This window comes from Equus przewalskii, chromosome 16 (assembly GCF_037783145.1).
Source record: "Equus przewalskii isolate Varuska chromosome 16, EquPr2, whole genome shotgun sequence".
Lineage (NCBI taxonomy): Eukaryota > Metazoa > Chordata > Mammalia > Perissodactyla > Equidae > Equus > Equus przewalskii.
This window is the reverse complement of record NC_091846.1, coordinates 47060621-47084640: the sequence shown is the minus strand read 5'-3', so window position 1 is coordinate 47084640 and position 24020 is coordinate 47060621. Positions and strand designations below refer to the sequence as shown.

The 24020-nt window shown below is 38.8% G+C and overlaps 1 protein-coding gene across 7 annotated transcripts in view; it reads left to right on the top strand.

Annotated features, from left to right (window-relative positions):
* The window catches only part of KLF12 (KLF transcription factor 12), a 582757-nt gene extending 562070 nt beyond the window's left edge, over positions 1-20687 (top strand). For all 7 annotated transcript variants that reach the window (XM_070578452.1, XM_008534682.2, XM_070578455.1 and 4 more), the window contains one exon: positions 16661-20687. In XM_070578452.1, the coding sequence (XP_070434553.1) occupies positions 16661-16842 (182 nt within the window). In that variant the 3' untranslated portion in view covers positions 16843-20687. The remainder of the gene's footprint in view (positions 1-16660) is intronic.
* Positions 20688-24020: the final 3333 nt, after the last annotated feature.

The following is a 24020-nucleotide window of genomic DNA, read 5'->3' as shown; positions in this document are numbered from 1 at the left end:
AAGAAGCTGGTGACTCTTCACTTAACCCCATTCACGCCATCCATCCTCCGTCTTATGTGACCCTCAGCCAGCATCGCCTGGCCTCCTTCTGTTCTGGATCCTGTTGGGTGCTGCCAGTGGGAGGCTCTGGGAAGAGATTGAAGGTGGGAGGAGGGCCCCACAATTACGCTGTCTTTTGTAGGAAAAGTGACTAGTGACTGGAATATGTGAAGGTCAACAAAGCAGATGGAAGAGGGAAATTCATTTATACACGTTCCAGGTAGCAACATGTCACAGATCGAGCAAACCCAGGCCAGTGACTGTCCTGAACAGGAATCAGACTCCAGCACCTGCCTCTAACTGGAAACTTCAAATATAATAGACTTCCATGGGGCTGTGTAAATAGTACTCCCTTCTCAAATATTTAACATAACCACGCTATATAGACCATTTCCTAGTCAAGCTAGCAAAATCATTTAAATCAGCATTCTTTGCCATTTATTTAGTCATGTTCTGATATCAGACTATTTCCAGAGCTGCTATACAGAGACTGCTTCATGTCTCAAGCGTTGAGGCGGGGCGCCATTTTTTGCAGTGAAGTTATGGCACAGGAGGCTTGCCTGAAGTCAGAAAAGCATTATAAAATCGAGAGTTTATTTTTGCTCATCTAACACATTATACTTTTAATATTTCTGAGATAATTCAACACATTTTGCAAACTCCCCTTCCATCTTTCTTGCCTGCTCCCACTCCTTTCCCTTTTCTACTTAATTCCAGATTCTTCCCTCTCCATTGATCCTGAGCTTCCCCAGGAGAGATTTTCATCTATTTCTTAGACATTATTTTTGAATCAATTTCTTTATCATTATGGCAAAGAATGAGTCTCAAGACATGAAAGTGAAATAAACATGTTCCATCCTGTCAGTAGATAATGAACACAAATCATAGTAATAAGTATGATCAGGTCATATGACTGACTTTTTATGGGAGCATTTCTGTTAAAAAAAAAAAAGAGAGAAAGAGAATGATCTTTCTTCAGTGAATCATCATATATTTTGATTTATTCCTGTTTTCCTTGAACTTTCTGAAATACATATTAGTCTCATTTTCACACAGACACCTCCATTCCATTTATCAAAGTGATGAACAGTGAAAGAGGAGAGGGGCTGGCCCGGTGGTACAGCAGTTAAGTGCGCACGTTCTGCTTTGGTGGCCCGAGGTCTGCCTGTTCGCATCCCGGGTGCGGACATGGCACCGCTCAGCAAGCCATGCTGTGGCAGGCATCCCACATATAAAGTAGAGGAAGATGGGCGTGGATCTTAGCTCAGGGCCAGTCTTCCTCAGCGAAAAGAGGAGGATTGGCAGCAGTTAGCTCAGGGCTAACCTTCCTAAAAAAACAAAATTAAAAACAAAAAAAGAAAGAGAAGAGAAGTTTTATTAGGTACTATGAAAGGGTTTAATTCCATGGCATTATAGCATTGCATCTTACAGGTTTTAACATATACTGTGAAATAGGGAGACTTGATGTATACATTATAATTCAAAGCAATATAAACCTCAAATGCTATAGCAGAATTAATTATCTTGACTTATTAATAAGATGAAATCATAGACTCCAAATGGACCTTATACGTCAGAGTCTAGTCTGTTTCCTATTAGGGGACTCCCTTGCATGTCATCTCTTACAGAGAGCAAGTCCCTACTATGCAGTTTTCTGCACACTTACATCTTTTATTTGATCCTCATAAGACCTGGTGGTGGTAGTTGTCATCATCTCCTTTGCACAAGTGTGCCTCCTGGTTGAGTATTGTTCTCACAACAGTAATTTTCTCACTTCTCCTTAAGCACTTCAAGCGACAGAGAGCTGATTCTTCTGCAAGACAAGTTGGGTGAAATTTGTGAGGGCAGCGTCCTCATCTCTTACAGTGTTGAATTGTGTCTTATGGCATTGTCTGGCTCTCAGTACCTTCTGTTTGAATGGGATAGCTCCAGTTATCACACTGATTTTTACTTCCTCATCCTGGTGCTCCTCAAACACTGTCATGAACCCCTGGCATCTTCATTTCTCTAAGTCAGAGCCCCTTAGTTCTCTCAACCACATTTTTATAGATAGACTCCATCTTATCACTGTGTCTCTCAAAGTTTTCACACCACAAACTGAGGAAAGAGGCCTTGTTGATGGACTTCTCTTAATAGATGCAAAGATAATGTTAAGTCTTTTAGCAGTTGACTCTCTCTGTTAGGTCATCTAAATCAAAAACTGCTGAAAACTGGATTTTTCCATCCCCTCTACCTATAACTGATTTCTTTTACACCTAAGCATGCAATGTTGTGACTATAGTTGGACCTGTCCCTTGAAAGATGGCTCCCTTGGGAGCAGTAGATTTCTTCTCACTAGAAGTGTTTAGCCACAGGCTAGCTCATCTCTTGTGGGAGATACAAGACAGGATCATTATTATGAAGGCTGCACATATCCTTTTGACTCTGGGAAATAATTATTATACATCCATTTTATTGATTTGGGCCCATTATTATAATAAATTGAAATGACGTTGAAACTTCTCCCTGCCTACCTTGCTTTTAGTATTTTAGCTCTCTCCTTCAGCTTCTCCATTTTTGCCAGGTATTGAGTAGAACAGGTTCAAGAAAAAGCCCTGAGATGTGATCCTAGAGACCTCCATCAAAGTGGGTCTTAATTCATTAACCAACAGCTAAGAATCCACCTAATTGTCCTCCCTCCGGTCTACGTTTCTCCATCTCACAGCTACATCAAAAAGTCCTTGTGGAATTCCTGCCCCAACCAAGATATGCCAAATCCATTCATCCACTTAGCAAAGAGATACTTAATTCTTTGCAAGGCGTAATCTCCTGAACTATCAGTCAAGTAATACTTCTCGAAAGAAAGAATTAAATTTGATTGATTTGCTGTCAGTGGTTCAAAGTGAGCCCATACCAGTTTCTGATTTATAATTATATGTGAGATTTCGTAACTTTGTGTTCAAATTGAAATCAACACTACTTCTATAGGGATTCAGACTGGCTTGCATTGCTTTTAATAAATATCTTCTTAGCCTTACCTTTGCTTCAGGCATGTTGAGTAAGTTATTTGTGTGGGACCAATAATAATTAATATAGAGTTGGGATTATAACAGATGACTTATGAGAACTACGCACGCTATGGGAGGTGAGCAAGTAGCAATGAGAAACTTTCTTTGGAAAGTTCACTTTAATTTTACCTGTAACACTTGATCTTTTGTGCTTTTTCGTACATGATCAGTCATCTGTTTATTTAGGACATATACAGTAAATTAAACATATTTGTAAGAATGTGAAAGAAGAATATTTTCTAGATTTTAGCAAGGAATTTAGAGTTAAAAAAAGAAATCCTAAAGAGTACCTTTTTAAATTTAAAAATAAAGTGTATATTCATGAATGTGCAGTTTAGATAATACCATAAAGGTTTGACCAAATATTTTTAAATGCCTTTTCTAACACCTACCTGTGGTAAATCATTTAAGGCACATTAAAAAGGAGGAAAAAATAAATATCTCAGCACTCACATACGTGTGAGTGTCAGCAGGTACATTGTTTCTATTCACAGGTATAAATTGTATGTCTCCTCTGCATGAAGCGGTGTACAGTGTATTTAAATGAATATACAGTGTATTTAAATTAACGGTCATTTAAATCTGTGCTATAAGTAACTACTATGTACTACGAATTTCTCTCATTTCATTTTAAGAATTTTATTGCTTATTAAATGATTCAAATATGAATTGTTGAAGAACATAGTTTTGTGAATTTGGTATTGCTGTTCAGAATTCTCATTATTTTCTAAAAATATATGCTGAAGTATTTTCTAAAAAGTAAGTACAAGCAAACACCACCCAGCATCAGTGATTCCTGCAGCCACTAGATGGTGCACCGCAACCAGATGTTGGGTCTAGTCTAAGAGGGTTTGAAAAACAGTCAGCTGGAATCCTCTGATAGTATGTATGACATGACGTGATTATCAGTGTTCTGCAGAATATTGCAATTTAATGATGAACAAGGAAAAGGCAAGATAAAGATAAACTTAAAGCAAGATTTTTTAAAAAGTAATTTCAACATATAAAAATATTCAGTTTCAAATTAATCTGGAATTATTTTATATTCACACTTGATATCTTGCTCTTTAATAAATCTGTGAGGCTCATTTAGCCAACCTTGTCTAATATTCATTTTAATTCATGTGAAAACTATACACCTAAATTTTCAAAATTAGCAGATGTAAAGCAATCCCATTTCTTATGTGTCTGGCTTTATCAAAAATAATTCATGTCTAAATTTTACACATCAAGGAAGTTCATTCATATGGGTGTTTTAAAAATATTAACCAATTTTGATTTTAAAGTCTCTAAAATATGTCCTTCCCTACCTTGAAAGATGAAGGAAATGATGCATTATTTACCTCTTGCCTTGAGGAATGAAGCCTTTGTAACTAGTGTGTGCTAGAATATCAGATATTGATATCTTGGAATACACACATACACACACACACACACACCCCCGATCCTAAATGCTTACAGACTCCATGCTTTTCCACTTTTTTACTTGCCTCATCACTTCTCACTACTATTTCTATATTTATTGCTTCTAATTTGACATCTTATTTCACTGGATAAGATTCTGAAATGATTTGATGATATTCCTACGAGGAAAGTCATGGGCTTTGTGACAGTTGTGCCTCTTAGTGGCTTTTTGTTCACAAGTCTTGCAGTTGCTAGATCTTACCTTCCAGTAGTGGGATGCTGCTTATAATTTCACATCTCTCTTCATTAATTAAGTAACTCATTCTATGTAAAAGTCCATGTCAGACGCTCTGTAAGGATTCATTGTTAGACAAGGCGTAGGGCTTAGTGATGCCCAGGTAATTAATCACTTGAGAGCAAACTGCCATTTTTCCGGTAAAAATCTTCTCCTGGTAAAGTGTTTGTAAGTCCTGGCTAAACAACTCACAAATATGAGTCATGTTGGTAACTGCTGAGAAATAGGGAACTATAATAGAAATAGCACTAGATTTGAAGTCAGGAGACAAAAGTTTCAATCTGTCATTGGCCCCTAACTGACTGGTGAACTTAGACAAGCTAGTTAACTCAGTGAATCTCAGGTTTTCTGTTTCAGTTTTAACTCTGAAGATAAACATAGCATGTTGTTGCATAATTACCACAGAGGGCATCATTTATGTCCCCAGTAGATACAGTGACTAACACATTGTAGGAACTCAATAATTATTTGTCGTATTGAAATTGTGTGTGTATGGACGCTGATAAAGATATGTGTTCTTATTGTCACCAGTGGGTTCAAGGCCAAAAAGTTTGGATAATGTAGTATACACTCATCACAATCAACTCTAATTATATAATCTCTTTAGTTCAGACTCTACTAATTTAAAATGTATATAATTCAGAAAAAGTTGGAGTAAAGCTGTTGTTTAATAAGCCATTTTTGCATCATTTTAATAAAATGGTAGTATAAATGATCTTTTAAGGGATATATTTAAAATATGTAGTAAAACATAGTCTTCCACTTGAAAGGACACATTCATAGACAAATTCAACAAGACAAACCTTTATTGAGCATTTTCCATGCTTAAGGCAATATAGATGATTTCTTGAAAGAGGCAGAAAAAGGCATAGCCCCCTCTTCAATGAACTTCAGTGAACTTGTCCGTAAGTTACTAGATAAGATTCGTATAAGTAATCATAACAAAGGCCAAGAGTGCAAAGCCTTATAATTGAGGTACAAGCGAAATGACAAAAGAATACAATGGCAGCTGTCTATTGTGGTCAGGGAATTTGGGGACATCTTCCTAATCTGGGCATGCCAGGCCCTTCTCATCTGATTCCTGTTCATCTGTTAACCTCATTTTCCAGCCCTATCCCAATTCCCCCTACTCCTCAGCCATAGAAATGGATGACTCTCCAGATGCGCCCAGCTATGTGGAACTCATCCACACATTCTTCCCTCTACCTGGACTGGCCTGCCAAGGGGCTTCCTTTCTTCATGCTTCTTTAGTTGGTAAACTCCTGTTTACTTTTGGAAACTGCCTCAGTGTCACCTCGGCTGTTAAGCTCTGTGACTGCCCTCCTTCCCTACGTGATAGAATTCCTTCCTCCCCGACCCTTGAGCACTTGGACATTTCCCTGTTGCAGCAATTCAGTGGTCAAAAAAGAAGGCATGTGGGAAACATTGGAGCAGGAGAAACCACAGGGCATGGCATCTGACTGGACATGAGGGTAGGGGAGAGGGAGATTTGAAGACGTCTGGTGTGTGTGGTCAGGAGTAAGGAATGCCGTGAACAGATACAGACCATAGGCGGGAGAGAGCTGACATTTCCTGAGGACCTGCCAGGGTCCCAGGTACAGTGCTCAGCCCTGCTAGCGCGCCACATACTTTAATCGCATCTGTAAATCCCTTGAAAGGTTGGAGCACTTGTCCACTGTCATGTAGTGGACAAGTAGTGGAACTGGGATTCAAACTCCAGTTTCTCTAGAACCTGTGCTGTTGTCATTACACCCAGGCTCAGACGCATCCGCTAATAACCTGCCAGTCTTCTCCCCACTAGAGCCACATTCTGTGCATGTCCAGCCAACAGTACCTGCCTGTTTGGAGTTAGTCATTAAGGTACTTTGAAGTAATAAGATAGCAAGCGACTTTAAATGGTCTGTTTTTAGGCTTTTCATTAATGTGAACTGGTCTTTTTTCCCAGTCTACTAAAATTTTACTTTGTTAGAAAGCCAGTGAGAAGATAAGGACCAGAAGCATTAATAATTAAATAGGCAACTCTTGAGTGCTTGCTCAGTGCCCAGCTCTCTGAATAGTAATGGGTGTGCTGTAAAGAGGAAGACAGCAAGGAGTTCTAAATCTGGTGGGGGAGACAGCTACGTCTGCAAATATCCGCCGTGTAAAGCAGGATGGGAGAGCCATGAGTGAGCTCCATACAAGTTGCTACAGAAGCACTGAAGGGGTAACTGGTCCTGAGGACAGGGATGTGGTGAACATCACCTACCCATGCGAACAAGCGGAAAAGTACCATCTCTAAAAAGGAATCCAAAAAATCTAGATCAGTAACAAAATGCTGTGAAAGTGTTACACTTGTTTTCCTTCATGGAGAGAGAGTTACTTTAAGCTGTCATAGAGAGTTACTATTTAGAAACATGTTGAACCTAAGATTTACAATTATCTGAATGTAGATACCAAGACTGTACCTCTTTGGTTCAATTTGGTTTTTAAAGTGTTATCTTATTTATTTAAAAAATAAATTCATCTTTTTCATAGATTAAGAAAAGTAAAAGCTGCTAAAAACAGCCTACCAATTATTACCTCAGTTAAGTAAATCAATTGCTAAATGAGTTTTGTTTCTTAATTCTGTTTGTGTTAGCACCCAGATTCTCAGCAACAGTGGAAAGTTAAAAATGCCATGGGATCTTCTGACCATGCACCCCATTTTCCATCCTTTGCTTTTGGGTTTATTTTATCCATTCAGCCATCAAAACTGTGTTGTAAGGAGTTTACAGAGTAATAATATCCCCAGCCCTTGTACTTTCTCATGTTCTGCCAAAGAATGACAAAATTATGAGTGTTGGTCGTCCTATCCTGAATGGCAAAATTAACTCCTACTAATATAAAATATATGGTTTTAATGGAATTATCAAAGATACTGAGGAACTGTGCTTTTGTAGAAAATATATTCACCGTTAAAGAATATAAGAAAATGTTTATTTATAATACTTAAGATAATTCAATAAAAAAAAGCTTTGTAACTAAGATAAAAAGAATTGTAAAGTAGAGCCAGCCCTGATGGCCTACTGGTTAAGGTTTGGCACTCTCACTGCCTTGGTGGCCTGGGTTCACTTCCTGGTCACAGAGCCATACCACCCATCTGTCAGTTACCATGCTGTGGTGGCAGCTCACATAGAAGGACTTACAACTAGGATATACTACCTTGCACTGGGGTTTTGGGGAGGAAAAAAAGAGGAAGATTGGCAACAGATGTTAGCTCTGGGTGAATCTTTCCCTGCAAAAAAAAATAAATAAATAAAAGAATTATAAAGTAAATATATTGTTTTAAAGATTAAAATAATTAATGCTCACTTGAGCAACAAAATAGAAGGCTCATCAGTCACATCATATTACTGATTTTAAAGGGTTAAAAGGAGATATTTGTTTGCAGACTGGACCTTTAAATGACACTAGTTTTAAATAAAACCTCCCAAATTTATTTCCCTTTTTTAAAAATATGTATTTTAATTCATTAGAATAGAAAAGATCATAGAAGGGGTAGAATGCAAGTGATGGATTCTCTTTGTTTCACAAAATAGATTACTCTTAAGTTGACTTTTGACTGTTATATTTTTAAAAGAATACAAGATATTTGAATTAAAGTAGTTTCATTCAGTTAATCAACGAGCGTTTATCAGCACAGAGCACTGTGGTGGGCCCTGGGGATATAGAGATGAAGAAAGCTCAGAGCCATCGTCCGCACTACGCTGCTGACTGGGGTGAGCAGACAGGACAACCAGCAAACACAGTGGGGGTTGATGAGAGTTTTAATATAGGTCTGCCCAGGGTGACAAGGTGTGACATGATCATCTTGTGTTTCAGAAAGTTTTCCTTCAGTACAGTGCAGACAATAAATTGGAGAGAGTAGGACACAAGACAGGGAAACAGAACCATGAGAAGTTGACATTGGTGAAAGATGGTGAGACTCTAAGGACAGGCAGACCACCACTGTGGGGATGTGCCGCAGAGGACGCCTGCACAGATATTTGAAAGGCAGAACTGGCAGGTGTAGTACTTGGGTTGCGGCAGGTAGAGAATAACAGGTAAGAAAGAGCCCAAGAAATCTCTCCAACTGCAGAGATTTATGACTTGATATCTGAGTAAATGAGGTTCCCTTTTCTCCAGAGAGCAAACAGAAGGAGGAAGAAGTCTTGTTTAAGTGGTAGATGGTGAGTAAAGTTTGGGTCGTGTTGAGGTTGCTTTCAGACTGCCAATTGGAAATGCTCTTTACCCTTCTCTGGAGCTTAGGAAAAAGACAGGGGTAGACACTTAGTAATCATTCTCTTAAAAGTTGTGGTGGGAGCCAAGGAGAACATGTGCAGGTGAGAAGAAGTCAAGGTCAAAATCTTGGTAAACATTTACGTAACAGGTAAAGGATGAGGTCTCTACAAAAGAAACTGAGGAAAAAGTAACTAGAAACATAGGAAAATAAATATTGTCACTACATGAAAATATAAACTCAGATAGCCGAATAAAGCATTATCCTTAGACCTTGAACTTTCTGCTTTCACTAAAGTGTATTTTTATTATGGGATATTTTAGTTCATTTATATTCGATTTCTGGATGAGGAGGGCAAGCCTCTGTGTTAACACGTTGTCTGTCTTTTAAGTGCTAATTCATATTCTCAGTCTTCTTGTCCAGTTTTGACCAGATAGCCTGGTTTATTAAAGTAGTGACTGAAAGTATTGAGGAACATTACAGAGTAGTGGTTAAGACCATGGTCTTTGGTGTCAGATTCCCTGGGTTCACATCTCATCTCCACCACATACTCACTGGGTGAAGTGGACCTGGTCACTGCAACTACTTCATTAGGAAGCTGTCGGAGTTAACAGAGTTCAGATCCATAAAGCTCTTAGAGCAAAGTGTGGTACGTGGAAAGTGCTATATGCTTTAGCAAATATTATTTTTATCAAAGAAATCCATTATAGAATTGCACGGAGAGGAAAGAACAGACCCACTTGGCCTTGTTGACACATAATGAAAAAGATAGTTAATTCTGTCCAGCCCATTCAGCTGGAAGGAGAGTATCATATTGATCCCTTGTTTGAATTGGCAAAACCAAACTGATCAAACAAGTTGTAGAATCAGTTGGTCTACTTGGCCTATAAAGTAGGTTTTTACTTAAAATGTTAGGAAAATCAGGATCGGGCTTGACATCCGTTTACCTGAAAACCTTAATTCATTCCTTGAAATAACAAACAGGATCTCTTTTTAACTTTATACTATTTACATCTCTTAGCAAAAACAAAAATCTTGAGTTTCATAACTATAAGATTTCGATATCCCTTATTGAGCACCTCTCATTTACCAGGCATGTGGCACGTGTACTTCTAAGTTTCACAGCAGCAAGAGTCTTCCCATTTGACAGATGGGGAAATGGTGTTTCAGAAAACTCAACTCTAGCCTGAGATCGGATCGTGAATTGGTGACTGAACCTGCATTTGACCATGCATTCTGCCTCATTTCAAAATCTGTGCACTTTTATGCCACCTTAACACGACCAAGAGGGAAGGCAGCCTGTCTACCTCTGGACAAGTCAGGGGTCTTGTAATCTCAGCTCTCAGGTTCTATTTCTTCATTTTAAAAGCACCTCATTTCCTTCCACATCTAAAATTCTGTGAACTTTTAACGTAACAGAAACCAGAAGACAAGATAGGAATCTTGATTCTGGGTTTTTTTCCCTTCATATGCAAATACCATTCCTCAAATGAAGTAGATTGTCACAGCAAATATGTTGAGCCTAGGGTGTAATGAAGCTCATTTGTCAGTGTCTGGGGCCCGTAACCTTATAAAAGTTAAACAGGGCCATATTTCAGAAATGCACTTCAGAACTGAAGAAAATGCCTGTGTTTCCTGTTGCAAAAGGTGTTTCTTTTCAGTTGCTTTAGAAAATAATAGAAGCTGATAGGAAAATGTCGGTGTTTTGTTTGACCCAAGTTTTTTCAACTGCACATTCCTCTTATGTGTGTTGCTCACATGTCATTTTAATATGAAAGGACACCTGTCTTTTGTCTCAGTACACATTTACCTTTCAGCATTTCAGGTGGTGAAATGGGAGGTACCTGAAAACGTTATTTTTGTTTCGTGGGTTTTGGGAATCTATTCAATCCCTGGTGTTTTCTTTAGACTTTATTATGTCTTCTGCTGGGTAAATGTCATGGAAACACGTTTAGTGACTCTTAATCCTTTTCTTTAACTAAAATGGAAAGAGACAGTGGTTCTCATAATACATCAGATTGTCGCCTGTTTCAAGAAAAAAAAAAAAACCCTGATGGGAGTCTTTATTCCCCCAGGACACACACACACACACACACACACACACACACACACACACACACACACAGGTTAATATGCATATAAAATTGTACTTAACATGAACCCCCAATATGGAATTAAAAGGAGTGTTTTAGAATGAAAATTAACAAAGCCTCTTTTTTTTTTGGTATGTTCTCTTTTTAGTCTTTATGGGATTCTTTCTCTTAAAAAAATAGAAGCTCTTGCTATTAGTTTTGGTTAACACTTTCCTTTTTCATAGTTTTCATAGTTTAGCTCAGGTTTTTTAAAGAACTGGAAGAAGACAAGGCGCTGAAAAATGATCGGATTCTTTTTTTAAAAAAATATGAAAAAGGTGGAAATGTCGTATGGGTTTGACATGGAACATAGAGACCTTCACTTCAGAACTGAAGACCTAGATGTTAGTAAACTCCACCCCAGGGTGTATCCTGGTATGAAGCCATTTTCACCAGCTTGTGTCCTTTGATTTTTCTTATCCATGAGCAACTTAATGTCTCAACTTAAACAAAACAATCGCTTACTAAGACTTGTTGGTAAAGACATGTACCATACTATTTTCTGTAATTTCATTATTTCACAGGATTCGAAAAAAAATCAAAGGTGACCTGATGGTAGAGTCAAAACCCGATTATTTTGAAAAATATTAAATATATTTTCAAAGATTTTGCCACTAGGGATTCTAAGTGTACTTGTGAGTTAGACACAAGGAAGGAAGAAGGTAAGCATGCTGGTTTTATTTGTAGCTTATTTCTAGGGAAAACAGTTTTGAATAACACATTTGCAGAATTCTAATTCAAATGAGTTTAAGTACAATTCACTATTCCTGAAGAAATTACTGGAAATTGTGTTTACTGTCACCATCGTTCAGCCTGATGCAGAGCAGCTGTGCACAGTAGAAGCACGCACTCTGGGAGGTGCCTGACCCCTTTTATTGTCCAAGCCAACTCTTTCCATAGGAAAATTTTCATGGAAAATTCACCTACCATTCTGTCCCAACCACTGACTTTTTGACATTAAATTTAGCCTTCTACTTTCTACCAGGTTTTTAAAGGAAAGCAGGCAGGATGGAAGAAGGATTCTGTTTGTTCTTCCTCATGTCCTTTCAGGGCTTGTTTATGCGTATTACTATATATCTTACAAACGTAGTTATTTTAATTAGTTTTGATTCACATCATGCGGTTAGTTTCTATCTTCGTTTGTTTATAAGATTGTACCCTTTAAATTGCTTCAAAGTACAAGCATAAAATATAATCTGCAGTTTAACACAATGCAGTAGCCACTAAGATTATTCTTGTATCCATGTCTAAAACTTGACTAGTCCAAAGAGAGCATTTACTGATTTGTTTTTTTTTTAATGAAATGCTAGGCAGTGGGCGGCTATCATGGATACCTAGGTCTCTCTTGAGTGAGGGGCAGAAGCCAGCTCTCTGCCTGGTCAGAGGAGCCTTCTCCTCTCCCCCACCCCCAGAGCTCAGCCTCTAATTTTGAAGAGAGATTTGAAGATCCTGTTTTCTTTTTTTTTAAGCGTGGAGAAAGACCCAAACTCCAGTTTCATTAATGGCAGCAGGGAATATGCATGAGACTTTTTTGGGATATAAAAAAGAAAGCATACATTTTTGTAAGAAAATTTTCAAGGAAAACTCGTTTATCACTCACATAGTTGTCTGCTATTTTCTGATATCATTCCTCCCTCCACCAGTGGAGAAGGTTTGCATTCGTTCTTTTTTTTTTTTCCCCAATAAGAAAGATTGGTCCTGAACTAACATCTGTTGCCAATCTTCCTCTTTTTGCTTTTGCCTGAGGAAGATTGTCACTGAGCTAACATCTGTGCCCATCTTCCTCTGTTTTGTATGTGGGATGCTGCCACAGCATGGCTTGATGAGCAGTGTATAGGTCCACACCCAGGACCCAAACTTGCATTCCCCAGGCTGCCAAAGTGGAGCATAGGAACTTAATCATTATGCCACCGGGCTGGCCCCAGCATTCTTTCTTATATACATTTATTATTCCCATTGCCTCTAACAGCTTATAAGCTTACATATCATTTTCTTTGGTTTTACTCACAATGTGGGGACATAGCTGCCTCTTGTGGTTTTGAGACCTATTTCCCTGTCTTTCGTGATCGTTTATTGTACTTGATTCTACCTCACAGGCTACTTTTCAGATTTGCGCTAAGTTTTCTGCTCCACATTGGTGGGTTCCCCGAAATCCTTGCTGTCAGTTGTTGCTTTCCCTGCCCCTCCTCCTTTAAAATATCCATCTTAGAAACTATGCCAAACATCTAAGCTCCCACTTTCTCTAGGAACTTCCTTCCATGTGTCCACCTCCCCCAATTCAGTAGAATAGTAATTCATCATCATTCATCATCGCGGCCATTGTAACACAACTGAGTTAAAGGGGGTGGGGTGGCACTCCATCACTGTGTAGAATCATTGCTCTTTTGATTACCAGGTAAAGCATATAGAGACATTCCGAACCCTACTCCATCCTGACCCTCACCCTCTTAGGGAAGACCTTATTCATTATTGTACTTTTTTAACAAGCGGAAAAGATCCTGAAGATATTTTGAAAACTGATTGAATTGGGTGAGCCTTTTCAGAGAATCACTTATTTCCTTTTGCCCAGAACTCTCAATTTAAAGTATTTGACATAAATATCATGTGTGTTTGTTACTGAGAGACTATTAGAATTTTAATTGAGGATCCTAAGTTGAAAATAAGTGATTATTCTATGGCCAAAATATTCCTTCACCCAACCCATCCCAAACTCACAATGTATATTATGTACCCCAATTCAGTAAGTTAACATAATCAGAAAGCATACAAAAAGCAGAGGTGCCTCTCCCTTCCATCAAGTGTCAGCAAACTTTCTGTAAAGAGCCAGATAGTAAATATTTTAGGCACTGTAGGCTGTTCATTCTCTGTTGCAAAGCTCAATGCTGCCATCACTGGAAAACAGCCATAAACAATACATAAACAAATGAATGTGGCTGTGTTCCAATGAAAACTTATTTATGGACACTAAAATTTGAATTTCATATAATTTTCACATGCCACAAAATAGTCTACTTTGGGGTTTTTCCTCAACCATTTAAAAGTGGAAAAACCATTCTTAGCTTGCAGGCTACAAAAAAACAGGCCACAGAATGAATTTGGCCTGGGGGCCACAGTTTACCACCCCCTGCTATAAATTTTCAAGTGGAAAAGACACAAATACCATTATTAAAGAGCCAAAATGAAAGTGAAAGTAGGGCTATTATAATTTTGAGGAAGGAATTAGAGAATATTAAGTGCCTAAATTGGGTGTGCAAGGAAATCCAGAGAGTTCCTGAGCCAATAAACTGTCCCGATGGTGGGCTATTCCAGTCGCTAACATCTTGCTTGAAGTGAGTCTGGAAGCTCTTGTCTCCTTCTCCTTGCCCCTCCTTACTTCCTGGCCCATCCTAGTTATGGAGCCCTTCCTCTCACTTTATCTGGAACAGCAAGGTGAGGATCCAACAGCTTTTCTAATCCCTGTCAGACTCATATGACACTTCTTCACCAGGATAGAGACACATGTCCTCCTACCACACGACTGAGAAATGCTTTTCCCCGATTAAGAAAATCCTTTATTCTTTCCTTCTTAGGCCGAAAACTCTGTAGCTGGTTCCATAGTAACACAGGAGATAGCTAGGAGATGCCTGTTGGTGACGGAAGAGTTCAGTTGAGCTCAATGCCCAAAAGATGAATGTGTTTTTGGAGACATGATTTATATCAATGTCACCTCATTAGAACCCATGCTCATGATGTAAATTTCAAAGCATTATAGGGATGACATGTAAATAAAAGCATATTAACAGTTGCCAAAGATATAGAGTAGGCTTCTACTTCAAAGAAGCCCTTTCAGAGTAACCTGGAGCTTTCTCTGGGCCACAATTAATGCATCAACATTTCTAGATTCGACTGGTCTATACTATTCACTCACTTCTGAAAGGGCCACTTGATCCAAAAAGGACCCATATAAACAGCATTTATTGAAGAGTTGAATAAAAAATGTTGGTCCAGTTCGGTCTAGTTTTCCCATGTAGGCATTACTTGTACATGTCATTTACAGGGCTTAGTAGCTTCCTGTCTACCTGCCTCTGTGTGTGTGTGTGGCAGTTTTTTTCATTCATTCAGTCACTTGCTGGGCACCTATCTAGGCTCTGAAGATACTGAAATGGTAGAGGCATGGTCTTTGACCTCCACGTATTCGGAAACTGGTAGAGGAGAAAGGCACCTAAACAAAATTTGTATGATATTTTGTGATAGGTGATTGGCTAGAAATAGGAAGTGAGTAATTTGGGAGTACCTAAGAAAGTTGAAGTGACTTTGTCTGAGGATTTGACAAAGTTTATGTGGGGAAAGAATTAGCCATTCCACCATAGCATAGTGAAAAGTGCTGGATTTGGAGGCAAACTCATATTTTTACCAGCTTTGGGCAAGTTATTTTACTACATTGAGCCTCAGTTTTCTCATCTGTAAAGAGGGGTGATCAATACTCACTTTGCAGCTCTATTCATAGTGAACAGCAAATAGATCCCTTCTCTATCGGAGGCCTTCTTCACCAGAGGCCATGTGTGACCAAACAGTATGTTGTTGACTATCAGATGGAAGGGGCAGAGGAGAGATCAGTTTTTGTGGGGTTGCATGGGGACAGGGCTTCCATTCTGAATGAGAGCCAGGAAAAAGCACACCTGGGTCAACTATTGTCCCGCTCCCCCTGGGAGCTCATTTGGACAATGGATAGTGTATCTTTTCCCAGCAAAGCCTTTGCATATTTTACTGTCCTTACAAGTTGACTGAGGACCTGGTCAAATTACATACTTCTCCAGACTGCTTTTTACTGTGAGTTTCAACACTAGGACCAACTTGATTCCTCAGGGCTCGCCCTAATTCTTAAGTCACTGAAAATGGTATTTAAACTTTATACTATTAAGATACCTAGGATTCTTTTCCAATAGACAAGCAAAAAGTAGATGTTTATGAATAGTATGTACTTAACACTTGGTTTGGGGGTGCGGTGGGGTGGAATGCTTTATCGTAATGAAATTTTGCAGATATTCTCAGTGACTGATAAATGGACTTTGTATCCGAAAATAGACTTAAACCAGCTAAGTGATGGACATTTTGGGGGAGTATTGAAACAAAACATAGTTAATTACCCTTTGTAATTCTTTGTGAGTTTCAGCCTTAGAACCAAATCAACCTAAGTAGAGTTCTAAGATGCCTTTTGAGTCTGTCAGTGGTGATTATATCCAGTAGCAATCAGTCTCTGCCTTTTGATATTTTGACTGTGAAGTAACTTACCTGTAATTAAGGATGCAAGTGTTAATTGACTTGCCAGATGTCACAACAGGAGAGACGAGACTGAAACCCCAACCTGTCTGACCCCACACCCGCTGTTGGGATGGTGAGGTTTCCTGACAGAGGATTACCAAATAGAAGATCCATGGAGACCAACCATTTCCCAAAATACAGTGCTCGCTTGGTATTATGGAAAAGTGACAGAGCACCAAAGCGTGTGTCCCTTTGTTTCTTCCAGGAGAGAAGCCCTACAAGTGTACCTGGGAAGGCTGCACCTGGAAGTTCGCTCGTTCGGATGAACTGACAAGGCATTACCGCAAACACACGGGAGTAAAGCCATTCAAGTGCGCGGACTGCGATCGTAGCTTTTCCCGGTCAGACCACTTGGCACTGCACCGCCGGAGGCATATGCTGGTGTGAGGAATGCGACCTGTCCAGCTGAGCGTAAGAGCTGGGTCTCTTTGCAGCACCCAATTCAGCAGGGCTGAATCCCCTTCACAGTGTTAACACAAAAGGGCATCACCATCCCACGATGTCTGAAACCAGAGCAGGAAAAAGAAGTAACACTTCTCCTTTCGGTCTGAAGGTAACCCCCATCGCGACTACACAAGAAACGTCTTCACGCTGGCCTGGGAGATTGGTGACACAAATGCTGAAGAGACAGGCATTGTTTTCCGTGCTGTGTACTCTGCCATTTAAAGATGTTTGTAGCTTGTACATTTTCTGAGCTGTCAGACATTTTGTTATCGATACTTTAAAGGTCATCTACCACAAATTGATGGCTAGAGCAAGACCTTTTAAATTTGGATTATTCTCCCATCATCCTACCCCTTAACCCCTTTTTACAAAAATTTTAGTTACTATCTGAGATAGAACACACATCCAATCTGTTACCAGCAAGCAGCATGACAGTAGAAAAGAAGAAGCTGTTGGAGAGGTTCCATTACCTGAAAAGAAAGGGGCACTCAGGCAGCCCTTTGCAATAGTGATGGCAACAAGTAGATATCACCCGCACCTTGTCATTATGCCATGCCCTGAAGAAACCCAACATTGAAGCTTTCATTTGTTTGTTGTTGATTGTTTTTGTTTTGTTTGATTCTGTTTTGTTCATCTGTTCAAGCAGAGGGACAGCGACATTTCAGTTGGAGTCTAGTCCTGGTGTCTGCCCTGGCATGGACTGGCACAGAGGTGTTCTGTAGTTGAATAGGAAGAGCCTGTCTAAAAAACTACTGCCCCACTTCAAATTGCAGTGTTCTGTCACCTAGGCATCATCTCTTCCTGCCCCTAGTATTTGATTACAAGGAATCGGGGGAAAAAAACTTTTCTTAGACACACTGGCACCAAGGTAAGAGGTGGGGCTGCCCAGGCAAAGTCAGTGAACATGAAAAATCAGACAAAGCAGAGATGGAAATAATGCGCCTCTTGAGGAGAAAAGCAATAATGAATAAAAGGACTTTCCTACAATAACTTCACTGAGGACTCACGTTACCAATTTTCATACTTTCTAAAGGGATTGTGAAAAACACCCCAGCATTTTAGATGTCTTGGTTACATTTACAGCACTGAGGTAATCTTTCTGCTGTTTGTTGTCCTGCTTGGTTGAGTACCACAATTAAAGATTATGCTCCCCTTTTCTTGTTTGAAAACAGTTATTTAGTGACTAGAAAGGCCAGAGAGGCATAGCAGGGAATTCACTCTTGGGTTAATGGGTCAGTTCTCCTTGGAATCGAGTCAGTGGAAAGGGAGTGCTCCCTGAGGAAAGCCTGACATGGTGCTAGTCTCCTCACTTGGAGAGCCAAGGACAAGTGACTCTCCAATAGGTTCTTCTTTACAGATTTCATTTTCTAAACTGTGTTAGGACCCAGTGGTTCTGCATTGGCATCCGCAGGGATGTTGAACCCACTCATCCTATGCTGAGGGTGAGAGGAAGTTATAGTCCCGTCAACCCCCTAAATTACAAGCCTTTTTTGCGATTAGTAAAGTATACAGTAAACAAAGCAATACATCACCAACAAGCATTCTTTCTGAAAAATTATCCTATTTTTTTCCCCACTAAAAGCTGTTTTTTTCAGCTTTATGTGACTAAGGGGATTGGCAAGGTCTTATGTTGTTGTTGTTAAGATTTTTTATAGCTTAGATGTAAAAGGTTGCCAGCATAGACGTTTGCAATATATTTTAATTATAAACACTTGATTTGGGGAATTGCACAAATTAACCTCACAATATTACTAGCTCATTTTTAAATGTTTGAACATTCTGAAATAATTCCTGGTTGCAGAATTATCCTTTTTAGGATCATCTTCTAATTCAGATAATCTTATTCTGATGAAGCAAGAACTATAAACAGTGAAATAAGGACAATTATGTTGGATGGTATCAAAAGGAATTTTTTTTAATGTTCAAGCAACAGCATAATGATTTTCAGGTCAAATTCTGTCTTCAAAACTATGTGCTCTACATTTTCTGCCAGGTCTGAAAAATTCATCAGGCAATTTTCCTCCAACAAGGGCTGCAATTCTATTGATAAATAGCTTCTTTAGCTACACAATCTACTACCCACCAAGCACTGGGGTTTTTTTACCAACTGGAAAGTTTTTTATCTGTACTGTATGCAACTCCTACTTCTCATTGCCTGTGCCCAGTTTGGATAGAAAGAGCTTTCTTGGTGCATGCCAGCGTTGGTTACCAGTCAGTGGCAAAGAACTCAGAGAGTGGCGAACACAACCCTGAAGCCCTTTCTGCTAGTCCTGGAACCTGGTTGGCAGGTAGTAAGTGAATCGCTCAGGTGAAGTGTGGACTTGATTTAATTCTGCCTGCTCTCACAAGAAGGCCGGTTCTTTTCTCTGCTGAGACATGTCTCGAGAGTGTTACAGGTAGGAATTTTTTTAGAATTCACAGAACTGACAGGCAGTGGGTGCTTCCTGAGTGACAGCTTGATTTAAATTTAGCACAGAACTAAATGAGCTGCTCCTCTCTAATAACACAGGAAAGATTCAGGGAAGTGAGCTTTCCTCCTCACCCTCTGAAAGTGGAAACCAGACTGAGACGGTAAGTTCACTGATAAACCTGTCAGCATTACGCCATTTCCCCCTTTTGACGTATCAGTACTTCTAAGGAGGGATCCAAGCACAAGCAGTGAATGAGTTGCTGACCTCACCCCAGGGCTGACACTTATTTGGGGTTTGTCTTGGGACATAGGAGATTCTGCGTTTTCTACAAATGTTTCCCCATGGAAAGGAAAGTGGTTTGGGAGAGAAGGAATTGGATTTTTAGGTAGGAATATCTTCAGGCATGAGAAAGCCTCCTCCATTTTGTCTTATGTCCATTCTAGCCTCTTTGAAAAAGCACAGTAGATGATGAACAACAGAAAAGGAGTAGAATCCAAACGGCTTGTCAGTTGTTCCCTAACTAGAAGCATTCTTTGGTTTTAAATTTGAAGCTGCTCAGTTTGCAGCTGGATGTACATGCATGTTTGGGAACTTATACACAGGTGGCTATGCTGGCTTGAGAAGCTACAGTAGACCTGTCTCTTTGCATTGTCGAGATTGATTTCAAGGAAGTTAATGTTATTTGAAAAGTTATGAGGTTCAGACTTTGAGGTTTTAATAGATTCCCTCTTCATATTCTTCTAATCTTAAGTTGTTTGGGAAAAGAGTCACGCTTCCCCCTCCATCTCCAGCCCCATCCTGTCGATTGTGTGTGGACTCTGAGAAGCCTGCTTGATGATTTGTCTTAAGTTCTATTAAGGCATTTAGACTGAAATTCCTAATGGCTTCACCATAAAGATTATACTATTGCCTGGCATTACTTTTCACAAAACACTATGGGACATTTATTTTCAAAAGCAGTTGAATAACAGTAACATGAACCACGTTGTTTTTTTTTTTTTTAAGAAAAAGAGCACTTTTTATTCACTTTGAAGTTTAAGTGCAAAATAGGACGAGGATTGTCTGGGGGAGGGGAAGTTAAAATGCCACAGTGTTTACAAATGCCAGTTCTGGGTGATTAGAAAGGCCATTCTCATGATAGTTGAAATTTGGAATAGCTTATACAAAGATTGTGTTCATTTTTATACAACTTTTTTTAACTTCAAATTGTTATTTGTGTTTTAAACATAAATATAATTCTGCACTTTGAAATCAGTTCATTAGAATGACAACATGTATATGGATAAAGATGCAGTATTCCTTTTCTGTACTTTATTATACTTACCAAAGCTGCAATTGAATAAATCTGGTGAGGTGAGGCCTTCAAATGTATTAATACGCCTTTGTTACGTTGTTATGACTGCTTAGCAGCGTAGCCATGATGTTGTTATAAAGGTGTCTTAACATTTATAGTAAGGGTTGACAGAATTTAAGCAGTGTTAAGAATACCAGCATCCATGATATGTTGAGTTATAGCCTTCGGATAAGGGACTGAACGTGACATAATTCTTATGACTCGTAATAGGCCCAGGAAGCCTTAATACTCATGTTCCACGATCTAGTCTCAGATTTTGCTCTTTACTGATGCCTGTAAATTTAGGAGGTAAACGTGGTCTACAGCTTCATTGACCAAATCTCTTCCTTCAGTTTTTCTGAGGTAGTACATCTCATTAAAAAAATCTTTCAGTTTGATTTGGTTTTGTTTAGAAAAGGGATTTGGTAAGTCATATCTTTCATGTCACATTTCTACTTATCCCACACTGCCTTCCACTTACCTGTACAGGCACCCCCAACACATGCACACCTGTATACACAACTGCATATGCAGCAGCCAATGGGCTAATCAATATCAACAAAGAACTTTTTTAAAAGAGTGAATTTGTAATAATCCATGCTGTGTAGAAATGTAAGTTATTTATCTTAGGGAATCAGCTTATAATGCTATATATGACTTTGCTCGCATTTTATAGTTAAGAAGTGTACATAAAAAATTTAAAATGCTATATTTTCTCAGTTTCATTATAGAGTAATGTGTGTTTAGTAACCCATGTCCATTGGTACTTTAAATATGCTAAATACCGTGCAATTGCAATAGAAATTCAGATTTTCATAAGAAAATGAAATAGGAGGATACTGCATCTTTAAAAAATAGAGGGAAGATATTTTATTGTATTCGTAACGTGATAGTGGAAAAAGTATTTTCAAACTCACAAATTTTACAGAGGTTGTAAATAGTTTGATGAAGTATGTTGGGAAAAAGAGCTTCTAGTTTTCATCACAATAAAAAAAAAAAAAAACTTTTTCGGATATGCCTTGTATATCTTACACACAATTAGTGATATTGCCATGGGAACTCTGTTCCACTTTGTCAGAATACATTCCTTGTGCTCTGACAAAATGGAGTGGCCACTTGTCTCAATTTAGCCAGGATGGTTTAAAACACAATGAAGTCATTTTAAGTTACAGACAACTGATTCCAAACTCAAAATGTCTTTGTCTAAAAAGGGGAAAACAGCTGCACAGGATTTTACTTGTGGTAAAGAGAAGCATCTAGCAATGGTTTTCTTTTCTCAGTCATCTTCCTCCTCAACGAAGTAGTTCTTGATCAAAAAAACTATACAGGTGTTTATTCTTGTTGAATTCCAGAGGGAATACTTTTAGCAGTAGCTACATGTTAACAAGATTAAGTGCTATGGATATGGCCACATGTTAAGTGAATCTATACTGGCAATAGGAATAAGCTAATGCCCATTTTCAGAAATGAATTAAAAGCTGAAAGTGCCTGTCAATAAAGATTATGACCAATGAGATACTCCTCTACTTTTCCACAGCAATAATTCTTCATCAGACTGGGTTTTTCCTCCACACTTGGGAAACACGCTCTTAGAGTAAATACATGCATGTAGCAAATTGAATCTGTGCACACTCCCTCAAAAATTCTTTTGTGTCTTATTAAATATACCTAATCTTGTTTACGTTAGCATTTCCTAATTTAATCGTTCTTCTAGAATGTAAGAATGCAAATCTGAACATTAAGGTTATCTTCAGTGTACACTAATGGCGTATGGCGATTATAATTTTGAGATAAAAACTTCACTGTGATTTGCCCCAAACTTAATGAATCACTGTATGTGGCTCAGAAAGTTTTGCTCAGTTAACAAAGGCCAATTTATTTAGAGCAAAACACTAGAAATACTTGTTTGTTTTACCTTATTTTATCCATGAATACCAAATGCACAAATCCATCTTTGCATTTCTTCATTTCCTTTTTCCCTAATTTTGAAATGAATATTGGCACATCATTTCTCCCTAAACAGTCTACTGAAGTACAGCTGACACTTAGTAAGCCTAGCCTTTAACCAGGGTTTGCAGTTAGTCCTGGAAATTACCAGATTTACATTCAGAACTTCACACATTTTTGCTATAATTATTTTACTGCTAAAAGTGGAGTCATGAATAGAAATATACAGTGAGATTATATGAATAGTCAAGAGCCCTGGAAATTCTCCACCCCTACCATCTCAGAGCACACATCCACCCAAACAAGCTATTGAGGGCTATCAGTAAAATTATACTCTTTCTGAGCCAAACATTTGGTAAGAGCAATTTAGAAAGTATGACTGTGATTAAATACTCAGGCTTTAGACAGTGAAGACTACCATGATGGACAGTGTTCTCCAGAAGCAGACCACAGGCCTAGAAAACCATCTACCATTTCCTCTTCCAAGTTTCAGAAAGAAGGAAAAGGAGAAAGAAATGTGCCAGGATAAGGGTGTAAAATAATTAAGTGTCAAAGAAAAGCTGGTGAGTTCCTTAAACTCACTGAAGTCAAGTCTTCTGACTGGACTGCTTTCTGCAAGTTGTCTGAGAGTACTAAAAGAACTTGAAAGGTCAAAAATTCAGCAAACCATGAAAATAATAACTATTCTTTATTAAACACTTACTGTGTGCCAAGCACTGTACTTGGTAATTTTTAGACACATTATTTATAATCTGTACAACAGTTCTGCATTTTGTGCATGGGAAACTGAGGCACGAATTGGGTGGCAGAGTTGTCCACAAACAAAAATAGTGAACGGTGGAGTGGGAATGTGAAGTTACCTATCTCTGGCTCTGAAACCTGTATTTCCACCACACCACACTGCACGTGTGTTCCCAGCAGCCAACTTTCCGTATTTCTAACTCTTAAGTAGTTCTATTATGGATTTGTAGTCATCATATTTTCCAAGATATATCTACATGATATACCACATAACTTGACGGTGGTACATAATATTTGAAATCAGTCTTCTGGAAAGTCATACACGAAGGATCATTATAAACAAACAGCAACAACCAGGTGTCTCCCTGAACTTGTTGCTTTCCACCTAAATGTTTGGCCTAGAGATCCAAAAGCATCGAAACTCTTCCCTACTTCGTAGCATTTGAGCCAGAGTGGGTCTTCTCGATTCTACCTATTTCTTTGTAGGTATAGTAAAAATTTTGCCACCTATGTGACCTTCTAGAGTCTGCTTAAGTTGCATTTGAAATTTTAACCTCCATGGAACTAGTTGTTAATAACAGAGCCTACTCCTGGTGGTGGTTAATGGGGTGGCAATCACAAACATTCAGATGATGAGCAAGGAGAGAGAACCTGTAAGTCCTTTTCAGACTTCTCACTTAACAGTACTG